The sequence below is a fragment of the Capricornis sumatraensis genome, chromosome 6 (genome assembly GCF_032405125.1).
Source record: "Capricornis sumatraensis isolate serow.1 chromosome 6, serow.2, whole genome shotgun sequence".
Classification (NCBI taxonomy): Eukaryota; Metazoa; Chordata; class Mammalia; order Artiodactyla; family Bovidae; genus Capricornis; species Capricornis sumatraensis.
This window is the reverse complement of record NC_091074.1, coordinates 69,482,769-69,496,331: the sequence shown is the minus strand read 5'-3', so window position 1 is coordinate 69,496,331 and position 13,563 is coordinate 69,482,769. Positions and strand designations below refer to the sequence as shown.

Below are 13,563 nucleotides of genomic sequence, written 5' to 3'. Positions count from 1 at the left end.
ATTTAATTAAATTTCCTATATACCTTCTGATGAGAATATTATATACTTGTATACAGTGATGCAAAATGCACTACATGTAACCAGTGGCAACTTTGTGCCTGTCTAAAAGGAACACCCTTGAGGACACGCCTGTCTGCCAGAAATGCTTTAAAGTCTATCATGAGCTGGCTCTAGGCTTCAGAAAGTACTGTATTTTTTTGTCTGATTTGCAGTCACAGATGCTGCACTTTGATGGTGCTGACACTGGGTCCAGAGCGAGCATTCTCTGGACTAACAGGTGTGTATATACTTTTGAAAACATCATCGTTAGATGTTTTAACAATTTTTCCCAGTTTTAAAGACAAAGTTGTAAAAGGAGTATGTACTTATGAATAGGGAGCGACAAGTAAGGTGTTGTTTCTGTATGTGCTGTTTTAGCGGTATTTTAACCAACTTGTATTACACGTTACAGTTTGGAAGTCAGAAGAGCTAGTGTTCGTCTTTGTTCTGATGATGTGGAGTCCTGTTTAGTGGGATCTTTTACGGCGCATTTACCCTTTGTTCTGTGCAGATTTCGGGGGCCGGTCCAGCCTGACACATCTCACCCAACGACAAGCCCGTTTTCTGCTTCGCTTCTTCACACTTTCATGCCACTTACAGCATCTTTCCTGGGCCTAGATTACTGTTTTCAGGTAAAAAAACAAAAGTGAAGTCAACCCCCCTCCATCGTGGGCTTTATTACTGTTCTGTTCTATGGTTTTAAAGTACAGACCCTGAGCTTCTGTTGTTGCCCCAACCCAATACTGAAGGTTGGTAAATATTTTCCCATCTCTATAAGAGGATTGGGCAGCCCAGAGCATAGAAGCCACCAGGGTAGCATCTGAGACAGTCTGAGGAGACCTCTGGGTGACTGACCTGGCCTTCTCTGGGCCGACCCTGTGGCCTTCCAACCCTTTGGGCAGCATCTGTTAGGCTGAGCCTTGGCTTGAGAGCTTCCAGGGGAACAGCACAGGTTAATGTGTCTCTGTAGAGCTCATGAAGTCAGCTTAATTCATACATGAACATGATTTCATTTTTTTATACAGTTTATTTGAGACACCCCAAACCACTGTGCATAATAGAGCAAAATCCTTCAGTTCTTATGTTTTGAGAAGTAGTCAGCATGTGTCTTCTCTTAATCTAGCATATGCAGTTACACGTCTGTCTGTGGATAAACTCATAATGCTCACTGTCAGATTTAGCATCTCCTATGAACTGATTCCCCAGGGAGGAAAACCAAAAGGGAAGCCTCTGGTCCGTCTCCTAAGAGGGGAGGGGAGAGGTGGGGAGGCGGGTGGAGGCCGTGGGATCACCTGTGAAGTTCGGTGTGTGTGGAAAATTGTTAGTAAGTCATGTTCTGACGATGTGATGAGGCTCTACATCCACCCCTCTGTGGAACCAGTGGCTTGTGAGATCAACCCTGGGAGGCAGGTGGGTCAGCGTGGAGGAGGAGAGGCCCTGCCTGGCCTGGGAAGAGGAGTTGGCGGCACAGAACAGCGGTCGCTCTCCTCCCCTTCCACCTCGAGGAAGAGGTGCCAGGAGGTGGCCCCCTACCTGAGCTCAGGCTTCAGTGGACTTGCCTCGGGGACTGACACAGTGGCTGGAGCCCCGCCTCTCCACTGCCCAGTGGAATCTGGAATCTCTCATCTACCTCTTAGTCAATCAGTTTCTGTGTGTGAGAAGCAAGCCTGTGGGCCAGTGTCCTTGTACATGCTGTAGCACTTAAATAATTCAGAGGTTCCCTGGAAGACCAGCCCCAGGGTTCCTACAACTGGTAGTTTCTACCTGAATTCTAACTGGTATTGGGTACCTGGATTTCGATTGGTTAGCCTTAATTATAGCTTGGCATAATCATTTCTGGTGACCAAATCATAAAGTTCCATCAGGGCACCTGGGTCAGTGGTGCTATGCTGGTCAAAATTTGAGACTTTGAAATAAAAGCTTTGTCATATTAATGCCTTTAACTAATTATGTGTTCTTTTTCTTCACCTTAGGTTAAGGTTGAAACAAAAGCGTGAAATAGTATTGCTTTTTCTGCTAACCCTGCTGTTATCATGTTACCAGTACTCTGTTTTGAACCAGGCATCTTAGAAAATACTCTGATGCTGTCAGTAACAAGTGTTGGTCATAGTCCCTTGCGCTTTTCCTCTCTGCGCTGTGGATGGGGCTGAGGCGGTGTCCTCAGTCCACCGGCCCTCCTAGAGGGCCTGCCAAATTGTGTACTTCCTGCTCCCTTACCTGCCTCCCAGGGGAGAAACCCCACTCTTCAGCCTGGCTTGGCTGCGGGGGAAAAGCCGGAGCCGAGTCCCTTAGCAGGCGCAGGGCTCTGGCAGTGCTGGCAGCCAGGCCTGAGGAGTGAGGAGGTGCTTAGTAAAGGGCATCCACCTGGGAGTGGGAAGGGAGGAGGAAATGGACACGAGGAACAAAGTGTGACGGTGCTGAAACTAAGTTTAAAATAAAAATGAAAGAAACCTACCTACCCTGATTATTCTTGACCAAAAAGTGAGTATTGTGACTTTACCTAGTTCTCTTTGCCACATGTATTTAATTTGCCTAATGGTCTAGGTAGCAGGTCCCATTGCTGTGGTCACCACTGGGCTGTGACTGTCCTGTCCAAATGAGGGAAACTTTGGACGCCTTTTGGCTGAGGCTAAGGTGGCTTGGCATCTGGTCCCATCACTTCATGTCAAATAGATGGGGAAACAATGAACACAGTGAACTGAAGTCAGATTTTATTTTGGGGGGGGCTCCAAAGTCACTGCAGATGGTGACTGCAGCCATGAAATTAGAAGACACTTACTCCTTGGAAGGAAAGTTATGACCAACCTAGATAGCATATTCAAAACCAGAGATATTACTTTGCCAACAAAGGTCCTTCTAGTCAAGGCTGTGGTTTTTCCAGTGGTCATGTATGGATGTGAGAGTTGGACTGAAGAAAGCTGAGCGCCAAAGAATTGATGCTTTTGAACTGTGGTGTTGGAGAAGACTCTTGAGAGTCGCTTGGACTGCAAGGAGATCCAACCAGTCCATCCTAAAGGAGACCAGTCCTAGGTGTTCATTGGAAGGACTGATGCTGAGGCTGAAACTCCAATACTTTGGCCACCTCATGTGAAGAGTTGACTCATTGGAAAAGACTCTGATGCTGGGAGGGATTGGGGGCAGGAGAAGGGGACAACAGAGGATGAGATGGCTGGATGGCATCACTGACTTGATGCACATGAGTTTGGGTGAACTCTGGGAGTTGGTAATGGACAGGGAGGCCTGGTGTGCTGCGATTCATGGGGTCACAAAGAGTCAGACATGACTGAGCAACTGAACTGAAGGTGGCTTGGACAGGTTCTAGGAATTCAAATGCTCAGGGCTGGGGATGGGGGTTGGAAGCAGAACCTGGAGTCACTAGAGGCCCTGGCTTAGGAAACCCAAGCAGATGCTTTTGTCAGTTTCTCCCAGTTACATGCCCAGACATCTCAGAGAATTATTTAGTAGAATTACACACTTGGGGCTCGGATGCTTCCAACCACACAAGTGCAGCACATCTGTTAGTACCAGTCTTCCCTCTGCAGAATGGGTACAGATCAGACTTTTTCCTCTGGCTCCCACCCTGTGGGTCCAATCAAGCCAGGGCGTGTCTGACAGAAGCCCAGGGCCACTTGCTTTCTGGTCCACAGAGTCCCCGTGTGGCTACAGCTTGAGTTCACTGGGCATCGGCTCCCCTCGCAGGCCAGCCAGCAAGTTGTCAGCTGCCAAGACAGACATGATGTTTCGGGTCCTGTGGGTGGCACTGCCAATGTGGGGCAGGATCACTGGAAAGGAGAGGAAGGACAGGAAATGAGAAGGGTGGTTCAAGAGCCTTACCTTGGGCTAGAGTTTGCCAGGAAAAAGAATAAGGAGAACCCCCCTCACTTCTTGATTTGCCTTCCCTCCTGTCTCAAAGCACTCCTCTCCTCGGGGCCACCAAACCCAGACTCAAGGGTGACAAATATGCATCCTGAGCATGAGGGTCAGGGCCAGAAGGGGTCCCCAGAGCCTCTCTAGACCCACCCTTCAGATACCAGACAGTGACAGGTGCCAGTTTACCAGCTCGTCCACACCATGGGCACCCCCTGAAGGCCCCAGGCCTCTGAAATAACTTCTCCCGAAATAACAGATGAGAGGCTGGACAGCACAGTGCCCTCTGACCCCACTGCAGAGCAAGTGGGGTCAACGGTCCCCAGAGAGTGTCTTCTGAAAGCAGTCCCAGGGCACTGCGCTGAGTGCCAGGCCTCAGGAATGGGAGTTTCCCAGCTCTGGGCAACAGCCTGGCCGTCACAGCCTGGGCTCCCTTCACACAGGCACAGGGTGGGAATGGTAGTGCCTCCAAGGGCTGTGACAGCAGGAGCATTCAAGGGGGAAAGGCAGCTACAGGCCTTCTCTGTGCTTTTCCATTCCAGAGGGTAAGCAAAGGGCAGGACTGGCCCAGACGGCCTACGGCCCTAACGGTTATGTATTATCCTGGAGACGGAAACCAAACCAGCTACCTGAATAGACAGAACATAATATACAGAATTGTCAACTCAGCACAGAATTGTTAACTAACTGAGGAAGCTAAAGAGGAACTCTTAAGTGGTTCTCACTGCTCCCGGGCTGAGTAACAGCCACGGGCAAGATGTTAGACACACGTTGTCAGGCCCCACCCGAGATGTCCTGAGGCGGATGCCCATGGGGGCCTGGCACCATGCATTTGGTCAGTCCCTCCAGGGGACCGACAGCATAAAAGTTGAGAACCACTGCACTAAGGTATCACAGGGGTAGCGATGTCAAACCTCCCCTGGGGCTAGGGGATGGGGGAGAGGAATGAAGTCAAGTGAAGTGAAAGTCATTCAGTCGTGTCCAACTCGACTCTTTGCGACCCCATGGATTATACAGTCCATGGAATTCTCCAGGCCAGAATACTGGAGTGGGTACCCTTTAACTTCTCTGGGGGGGTCTTCCCACCCCAGGTCTCTGGCATTGCAGGAGGATTCTTTACTAGCTGAGCCAAAAGGGAAGCCCAACAGTACTGGAGTGGATAGCCTATTCCTTTCTCCAGTGGATCTTCCCAACCCAGGAATCAAACCGGGGTCTCCTGCATCGCAGGTGGATTCTTTACCCACTGAGCTAGAGAGCTTGGGGTGGTTAAAACTCAGCAGACTGAGGGAGGGCCTCTGGAGCTTGCCTCCTACCTCTGATAGCTGTGGCTTGTGGCTCGGAGGGGCACGGTGCCTAAGCCAAGTGTCTGGGAGAACTGCCACTCAGCTTCATCAGCCGCAGTGGGAAGAGCCACCGCCGGGAGAAGTGTTTCTGACAGAGGGCGGTTCTTACCACAGTTCTTCAGGGTCAGGAGAGGGTGGTCAGTAGGCAGTGGTTCTGGGGTCGTCACGTCCAGTCCGGCAGCTGCAATCTGACCGCTGGCCAGGGCCTGGTACAGGTCGTCCTGGTCTACCACTTCTCCCCTGGGAATGACAGGGGGTGTCCTGAAGCACTAGTAATAACTAAGAAGGGGTTGGAGTGGCTGGGAGGGGAGTTCTGCTCCCGTAACATGTTCAGTGGACTAGAGGCACCCTGCAGACATTTTTGAGGACCCAAGACAACCTGGGTTTTGGGTCTGTCTTTCCAGAAGTGTGTGAGTTCAAGCTCACTGACTCACACAAACCCAGGCTCAGGGCCATGAAGGCTGGCCTCTAACAGGCTGTAAAGGCTGTCAAGTCCAACTGTTTGTGGTTAGAGGAACAAAGTTACCTAATTTGCTGCCATGGTGCCTTCACTTCCTGAGCAAGGTCAAGGTACTGCTGGGAGCCAGACCAGGTCCTGCTCTGAGCAGCTGGGATGTGCTCTGGGGCCCTTACTGTCCTGAGTTGAGCAGTTGGTTGGTTTATGGAGGGCAGTAGACTCAGCCTGAGTCTCATTGACAGCCTGTGGGGATCACAACAGCAGGGGCAGCCCCTCTCCAGGCTCGCCCGGTGACCCAGGATACCTGCTGATGTTGACAAACACAGCTGTTTTCTTCATCCACTGGAAGAAGTCCTTGTTGCACAGCCCCCTGGTCGCCGGTGTTAAGGAGCAGGCCACAACGATGAAGTCGGACTCGGCAGCCAGCTCGGGGGTGGACACTGGGGGAGCACAGGGCTCCGTCAGGTGCTGTGTCCCGGGTTAAGGACAGCAAGAGGGTGGGAGACCTGACCCCTCCTGCCCCCCTCCCATAACAGAAACTCCCAAGATGCTTCCTGAAGGCGGCACCCCACCTGGACAGCTCTGATAACTGCACAGTCGATGGCCACTGACGGGATCCTGGTGTGCTATATCCTTCAGTCAGCCCCCTGCTCTAAAGGTGGGGAAACTGAGGCCAGAGAGGAGCAGAAGCTTATTCGGGGTCACACAGCGGGGATCTAGGGCACACTGCTTTCACTCTTTCAAGGCCCAATGTGCCAACAGGGTGGAGTGGCTGAAATCCAGCTTGCCTTCTGCTCACCAAGATATGCACCTGCCAGGGGACTGGATTCACCCAGAGGCAAGGCTGAGGGTCAGCGCTCACCAGTTTATGATGGAAACTGAGTGAAAGTTCCCAGCACTTCCTTACATGTATCATCCTTACATGTACAATTCGTTACACGTTACCACCATCCCTACTGCTGTGTGTGTACAAAAACAACAGTGAGAAGGGACCCTGCAGGACAGGAGACCCGAGTCTCTCTGATACTGAGGGGACTCGGTGTCGCCTGGCTGGGTCCCTGCGCTGCCCGAATAGGCCTCTGCATGCAGGGCAGGGAAGTCAGATAAAGCCTAGGGGACATCACAGGCCTGTGGAGCTCCTGCATTCTACCCCAAAGTGCTGCCATTACAGCAAACACAGAGAACCAACTGGCCAAGCAGAAGGGGCCCCTGCGGAAATCCAGCTTTTACTTACCAAACTCTGCCTGGAATTCTGCTGCTTCCTGAGGCCTGGGCTGGCGCCCTGTGTATAGAAATCTCTGGACACCAAATGGTTTCAGACGCCGAGCTATGGCCTGGCCTGGTGGCAAGGAGTCAAGAGTCAGCGCTTGTTCCCAAGCCCTCGGAGGGTGAGGGCGGGAACAGCGCCCAGCAGCTCCAGGGAGAGAGAGCCCCTGGGGGAAGGGCTGGGGGGCAAAGTCCTTTCCTACGTTAACTAATCCTGCCACAGTGCACCCAGCCCCCACCACTTCACACTGCCCTCAGCTCAGGGGTCCATCCTTCAGAGACCACAGCTCCTGTGTGGCTGGGACTGGCCTGGGCTGTCCTCACGTGGTTCTGGCCATCTTGAGGGCCACTTTCTAACCTTCCCCGAGCACTGGATGGAGCTGGCACCCCAAGAAAGGCCTGACCACACGGTCCCCTGCCTCCCCTGGACGCTCTGCTTCTGTTAATGCAGCCACAGACCCCAAATGACTCTGATGGCACTGCCAACTCGCCCCACCTCTAACACCTTTCCACATACACTGCTGCCAAGACGGGCTTGGGCAGCTGGGTTTTCTGACTCAGAACATGCCCCAAAGCTGCTGGGTTCCTCCAAGCAACTCTCTAGTGTGGGAGGCAGGGCTGCCAGCTAGCCAGACAAGTTATACCCACTTCCTACCTCACCCTCGCCTCTGCTCCAGGCAGGATGCCAGACTTCTCCAGTGCTGGGGCCACTGGAAGAAAAATAGCTCTGCCCTGCCTCAGAATCACAGGTAAGCTCTGTCCACTGGACCCTCTGGTTTCTGTGTTAAGGCTTCAGGAGTCAAATGCCTTCTAGAAACCAGGCCTCGGGGAGCAGGGCTCCCCAACCCCTCAGCCATCACAGCTTTATCTGCTCTGTACAGAGCTATAATCATAAAGAACCCCGGCTCTTACATCTATCACCTAGTGACTTCTTAAGGAACTCATTTTATGTTTTGGCCTATCTTTTACAATGCTATGTCTTCTCGCTGGAGATATCCCTACTGCACACAGGTATGGCGACCCTGCCCAAAGAAGGACTGTCAACATCCAGACACAGGGTGCTGGAGATTCTAACCAAGACACGTGAGCCAGGAAGCCAAATGGGTAGACGGAGCCTCACCTATGCGCCCCAGGCCAACGATGCCGACGGTGCTCTGTGAGAGGCCGTGGCCACACATCCACAGGGGTTTCCATGAGGTCCAGCCACCACTGCAGGGAGGGAGGAGGGGTGGGTGAGCGGCCCTGGCTTTGGGCAAAGATGAGGGCTGCTGCACAAACCCCACACTCCCAGGCATGGGCTGTGGTCCAAGGGACAGGCCCCACCCTTCAGTTAAGGATGGAGGGGACCACGAGTTACACCTACAGCCACTCGGTACTGCGGATAAGCAGTGGGAATGACTCTTCTTTTAAAGCAATTGGGGACACAGAATCTGAGGGCTGGAAAGCTTCTTAGAGGTTCTCCTCCCTTTCTGCAGACAGGGACGCTGAGATCAGAAAGGGCAACGTATAAGGTCACACAGCCAGGGCAGAGCAGCAGGTTGCAAATCTGGAATGTGGGATTCCAAAACCAATGTTCTCAGTGCTCCAGGGGGAACACAGGCCCACCCCTGCTGCCCCGGACCGACGGGGGAACGCAGCCTATCTTGAGTCACCTCTGATGAAGGGGCCAACTCCCTGGACCAGAGGGTGGGAGGGACACTCAGCACTGTGTCTACTCAGTCCCACGCAGCCTCGCGCCTGCCATATCCCACCACGAAGCCCCTCTCCCAGTCCACATTCTCTGAGCGCCTGCATCCGCATGCCTCCTGGGCTTTGCTCGGGTCAGTCCCCCCTACCTTGAGTGCTTTCCCCGATTCGGGATGTACAGCCCCCATCTCAATCTGAAACTCCCAGGTCAAATGTTTTAAATTTTCAGATTTTAGAAAGGGGGTAAAATATATATGCTGTATTCTGCATAACACACTTGACAACATCTGGGGTGGCACCTGTATCAAACACGTCAGTGTATCTGCAGCAACATGAAACAGCCTTCAGTCTTCAGAGCCTTCTGGATCCACATAAGGGTGGACAGGGCCCTCTGAGGATGCCCACCAGCTACTCCTGCAGAGACTTCCCTGGTCCACACTGCACCCCACAATTTCCCTTCACGCCCTGTTTGTTTCAGCTCTGCTGTGCACTTTAGTATCTTGCCTGAGTCTGTCTCCCTCATTAGCTGGGGATCACCCCTGGGCCAGGGGCAGCACTGAGTGCGCAAGTGCAGAGCAGAGCCAACTTCTCCGCTGGGCGTTCACTCACTTCTTCACCTCCGCGATGGCCTCCGGCAACCGGCGACAAGTGGTAAGCAGCAGGGAGACGGCGAGCTCGGCCGTGGCGTCTGTCAGGACACCCGGAGTGTAGCCCACGCGGATCCCACTATGAACCAAAGAGCTGGTGGTCAATGGCTTCAAGCACCTTCCCAGTTTCTACTGCTGGGACACTGCTGTGATGCGGCTTTGCTCCTTCTGCGCTGCCTGTTGGGAAGCTCAGAGCTGTAGTGGGCCCCCAGGATTGGCCAGCCCTCAGTCCCCTCTTGACCATCTCCCGTTTTGAGAAGGATAGAAGATGGAAGAACAAGCTCCAATGTGTGGAGCTCCAGTAACTGATTACTTAATTTTTCTGAATTTCCTCATCTAAAGAGGGAAATAATAATTCTTGCCTTTTCTACTTGAAGGGGTTGATGTGAGGGTCAAAAAAAAAAAAAGAATGAATGAGAAAGGATATTACCTGGACATTGTTAGCCACTGTTTCTGACTGCTCAGACTTAACTGACCTGTGCACACGCGGGCAGATTTTATCATTGGCTACCTTACATTTTCACCAAATGGTCAAGAGATATGAAGAAAAAACAAATAGATACTCAGCTCCTCTTTTTCCCTCTCTGGTAGTCACCCTTTACTCCAGAGCCCAAGTTGCACTTACCGCTTCTTGATTTCATCCAGAGCCAAGTGGTCGACACCCACAGACATTGTGCTAATGACTTTGAGATTAGCTCCTATTGGGCAGAAAAAGCATTATTTGTATCTTTTCTCAAGGGATTCAAGGCCTTCCCACATATATAGACGGGTCTGGAAAAGGGAGGGCCCTGCTAAAGGTCATAAACCAAGCCTGAACAGAGCTGGAAAAGGGCCCAGGGCCCTGGCTCTCCTCCACACCATGGTCTTTGCCCTCTTAAGGTCTCCCTCCGGGGACTCACAGCCAGCAAAGAGGGGCAAAGTGTGTGCCACATGGAGCTGTGGTCTAGGACCACAGTGAATGCCCTCAGAGCTCGCTGAAGTCACTAAAGACCTGCTTGGAAAGCAGCAGCAGCAGGCCAAGACACCCCGGGAGCCCTCCCCAGGCCTGCGTAGCACACACACCTGCAGCGTCCAGGAGCTTCTTGTCTATGCGGTCCGAGAGGAGGCAGAGCAGGCCATGGGCCCCAGCCATTCTCTGTTCCAGGTCCTCTCTGGGAATGGGCTCATCAGAATCCCACTGCTCCACCTCACAGCTGAAGACAAAGGGAAGACCACTCAGAAGTGGGCAAGCCCCACAGGTGCCCACAGGCCCCCAAAGCTCTCCAGCCACATCCACCGACCCTGTCAGAGTGGAAAACATTGTTTTCTGCTTGCTCTGGCCTCAAGCTGCCTGGGGCTGGCTGAGGGGAGTCAAGATTAGGTGTGGGCAGCCTCAGAATTGTTCTGATACGGTGGCTGAAGGGTGAAGGCTGTCACAGAGCAGAGCTCTCCAATAAGGACTGAAAAGGGCCTAAGCTGAAAGGAGAAAGTCACGGGGACCATTCTCAGCTCAACACAAGAAGAGCTTTCTTTACCCCCACAGGAGGCCTCACAGGCAGTGAGCTCCCGGGCCAGGCTGCCTATTGAGAAGGCCAGGAGGGGGCTCCTGGCAGCAGCCGGGCTTGGATCCCTTGTCTGGTTGTGCATCTTCTGTGAGTCCGTGAAAGGAGTAATCCTTGTTCTTGACTTTGTACATGTGCTGTGCTCTGCTTAGTCGCTCAATCATGTCCGACTCTTTGTGACCCCAGGGACTGTAGCCCACCAGGCTCTTCTGTCCATGGTGATTCTCCACACAAGAATACTGGAGTGGGTTGCCATGCCCTCCTCCACGGGATCTTCCCAACCCAGAGATCGAACCCAGGTCTCGCACATTGCAGGTGGATTCTTTACCATCTGAGCCATGGACAAGACCAACGCAGTTCAACAGGGAGGAGTTTCAAGGGGCGCTTCCAGAGCAGCTGATGGGCCCCAGGCATGTTTCCCAGCAGTGCTGCCCAACCTCCGGCCCATGACATTTAATTCAGTGCAGCCAAAACGCATGGAAAATCTACATGTGCAAGACAGAGCTGCTGGCACTTTCCAAAACCCCCTGCCCAGGCGCCGGCCTCCTCGCAGCCTCCTTTCCTGGACAGTGGCCCAGCGCTGCAGCAGTGTGAGCGCCGCTACTAGTGTTCTTGTTGTCTTTGCCTTCCCCTCTCCCCCTCAATGCCTAGCACACAGCAAGTCTTCAGCAAAAGTTTGATTGCAGGCAACAAAAGAAACAAATTTCATTTTCCCCTAGCACTTGTTTCTAAGGCTGGGTCCACCTTCTCCTCGCCTGACATGGGAAGTGAAAACCTGCATACCGCAGTGCTCAGACTGCCGCAGAGCAGATTTCTAATCCCAGCTGTGCCACCTATAGAGCTTGGTTAAGGTACTTGACCTCTCCCAGTTTCTCTGTAAAGTGGGAATCACAGCACTGATTTCACAGCGTTGAAGAATTAAGAGTTTACTTATAAGAAGCACCTGGCAAGGTGCAGAGTTCAGTTTAAGAAGTGCTACCAGAGGCCCCCTGCTAACCGTCCAAAGGGACCAGACCAGTGACTGCCAAGGCCCCTGACCCGTCCAAGCGACCTCAGAGGTCGCTCAGACCTTGTGATATGAGCAGTCTCCCCTCTCCCCACGCCCACGACTGGGGAAGGCTCCAGCCTTCACCCCACCCCCACTGCAAGTGCCACGGGAACTGCGGTTCCCAGGGGCACAGCAACGGGCCTGGAGAAAGCTTGGCCCCTGAGGACTTTCTCTAAGGTTCCCCAAACTCCAAGACCGTTCCAGCCAGGCACGGGTTCGAAAGTTAGGCGAAGGCCCAAGCGCAGAATCCCAGTTCTCATTGGCCCCAAGGACCGCCGTGTCCGCCCCACCAAAAGTGGGTGGCGGGAGGCCGCCCCCAGGCCCGCCCGGAGACGCTGAGTCACCCCACGTACAGGGTGCCCGAGGTCTAGGAGCGGTGCTCCCGGCTCCGCAGCCCCTTCCCGCGACGCCACCCGCGGAACGCGCGCCCGGAGGGAGGGGACTCGGCGCGCGGAGAGGTCCGGGGGCGCCGGGCTCTTACTCTGCGGCCCGGGCGAGCGCGGCGCTGCCCTCGGGGGGAATCCTGCGTGTGATGAACACCTTCATGACTCTCACTGGCCTCATTGACCCCGCAGCCGCCGGATATTGGGCCCAGAGAGGGCGGGCCGGGAAGGGGGCGGGGCCTCGGGAGGGGCGGGGCCGGAGCAGGCGGGGCGAGGGTGCGGATTGGCTCCGGAGCGGGGGGCTACTCGGGCTCCGAGTGTGCGCCTTGTGTACTTCTGTGTTTGTGTGATCAGGCCTTAATGAAACAGACTGGCTCTGGAGCTGGTGGCAGGCTCGTGCCCTTGACCACCAGGGCCTACCTCTGAGTACTCACTGCCTCAGAGCCTCCGGTCGGACTTAGGGGTTGGGATAGGTAAAGAGGCAGCCACGGGAGAGTCCTGTGTGAACGTGCGGGGGTGCCTGTAAAGGTGCCTACAGCTGTGAGTATGCTGCCTGTGCTGGGGGAGAAGGGTGTGGTCAAGGGTCATCCCCATTCCCAGGGTCTGCTGTGCCTTGACCATCTTCTCTAGGTCTGTTCCATCATGGTCACAATGATCCAGGCAGTGGTCTTTAGCCACAAAGACTGGACTCTGAGCCTGGCCTATTGTGCAAACACAGGAGCCTGGACCAGGGCAGCCTGAATCCCAGAATGACCTCCTTAATACTTGGTGCAATTTCCCATAGGAAGCCCACAGTTGAAAGCCACCCAGTTTGCTGGACACCTGCTGACTGGCCGAAAGCAAGTCAGGCATGGGGTCAGGGCCAAGATGCTGGAGCCATGCGGGACCGTGGGGTCATGGGCAGAGACTGGGATTGCAGTCAGGTGGACAGGGTCTGACTCCCAGCTCTGTCACTTACCAGCAATGTCGTCTTAGTCGGTTCACATCCTCTTCCTAAAGGTTTCTTCAGCTTCAAGATGGGGTGATGAGCACTTCCCTTTGAGGGTTATTGTGATTATTAAGCAGGCAACACTTGCAGGGGCCCTGGGCCATGTTTGATAGTCACCAAGCACCGAGGCCATGAGAGAGGTGAGTTCAGGCTCTGGAGCCAGATTGCCTGGGTTTAAATCGCAGCTCTGTGACCCACTAAGGACAAGTCCTAACCTTATACATGCCTCAGTTTCCTCATCTGTAAAGTAGGTGTAATAGTACTTACCTGCCTCATGGCCTATGTACAGTACTTACAA

General features: G+C 53.6%; 1 protein-coding gene across 1 annotated transcript; it reads right to left on the bottom strand.

Annotated features, from left to right (window-relative positions):
- Positions 1-2,757: 2,757 nt before the first annotated feature.
- On the bottom strand, positions 2,758-12,458 carry GRHPR (glyoxylate and hydroxypyruvate reductase). The gene is made up of 9 exons (XM_068974175.1): positions 12,376-12,458; positions 10,368-10,498; positions 9,931-10,003; positions 9,268-9,384; positions 8,093-8,181; positions 6,941-7,045; positions 6,011-6,146; positions 5,359-5,489; positions 2,758-3,821 (listed from the first exon to the last, which is right to left on the bottom strand). Exons 1-9 carry the CDS (start codon positions 12,456-12,458, stop codon positions 3,700-3,702), a joined length of 987 nt encoding a protein of 328 aa, XP_068830276.1. The 3' UTR covers positions 2,758-3,699.
- Positions 12,459-13,563: the final 1,105 nt, after the last annotated feature.

Coding starts and splice junctions, on each gene's coding strand:
- GRHPR (XM_068974175.1), bottom strand. CDS start 12,458: ATGAGGCCAGTGAGAGTCATGAAGGTGTTCATCACACGCAGGATTCCC. Junction 8,182..9,267: donor GCCATCGCGGAGGTGAAGAA/GTGAGTGAACGC, acceptor CCCTCCCTGCAG/TGGTGGCTGGACCTCATGGA. Junction 7,046..8,092: donor CGTTGGCCTGGGGCGCATAG/GTGAGGCTCCGT, acceptor CCTTGCCACCAG/GCCAGGCCATAGCTCGGCGT.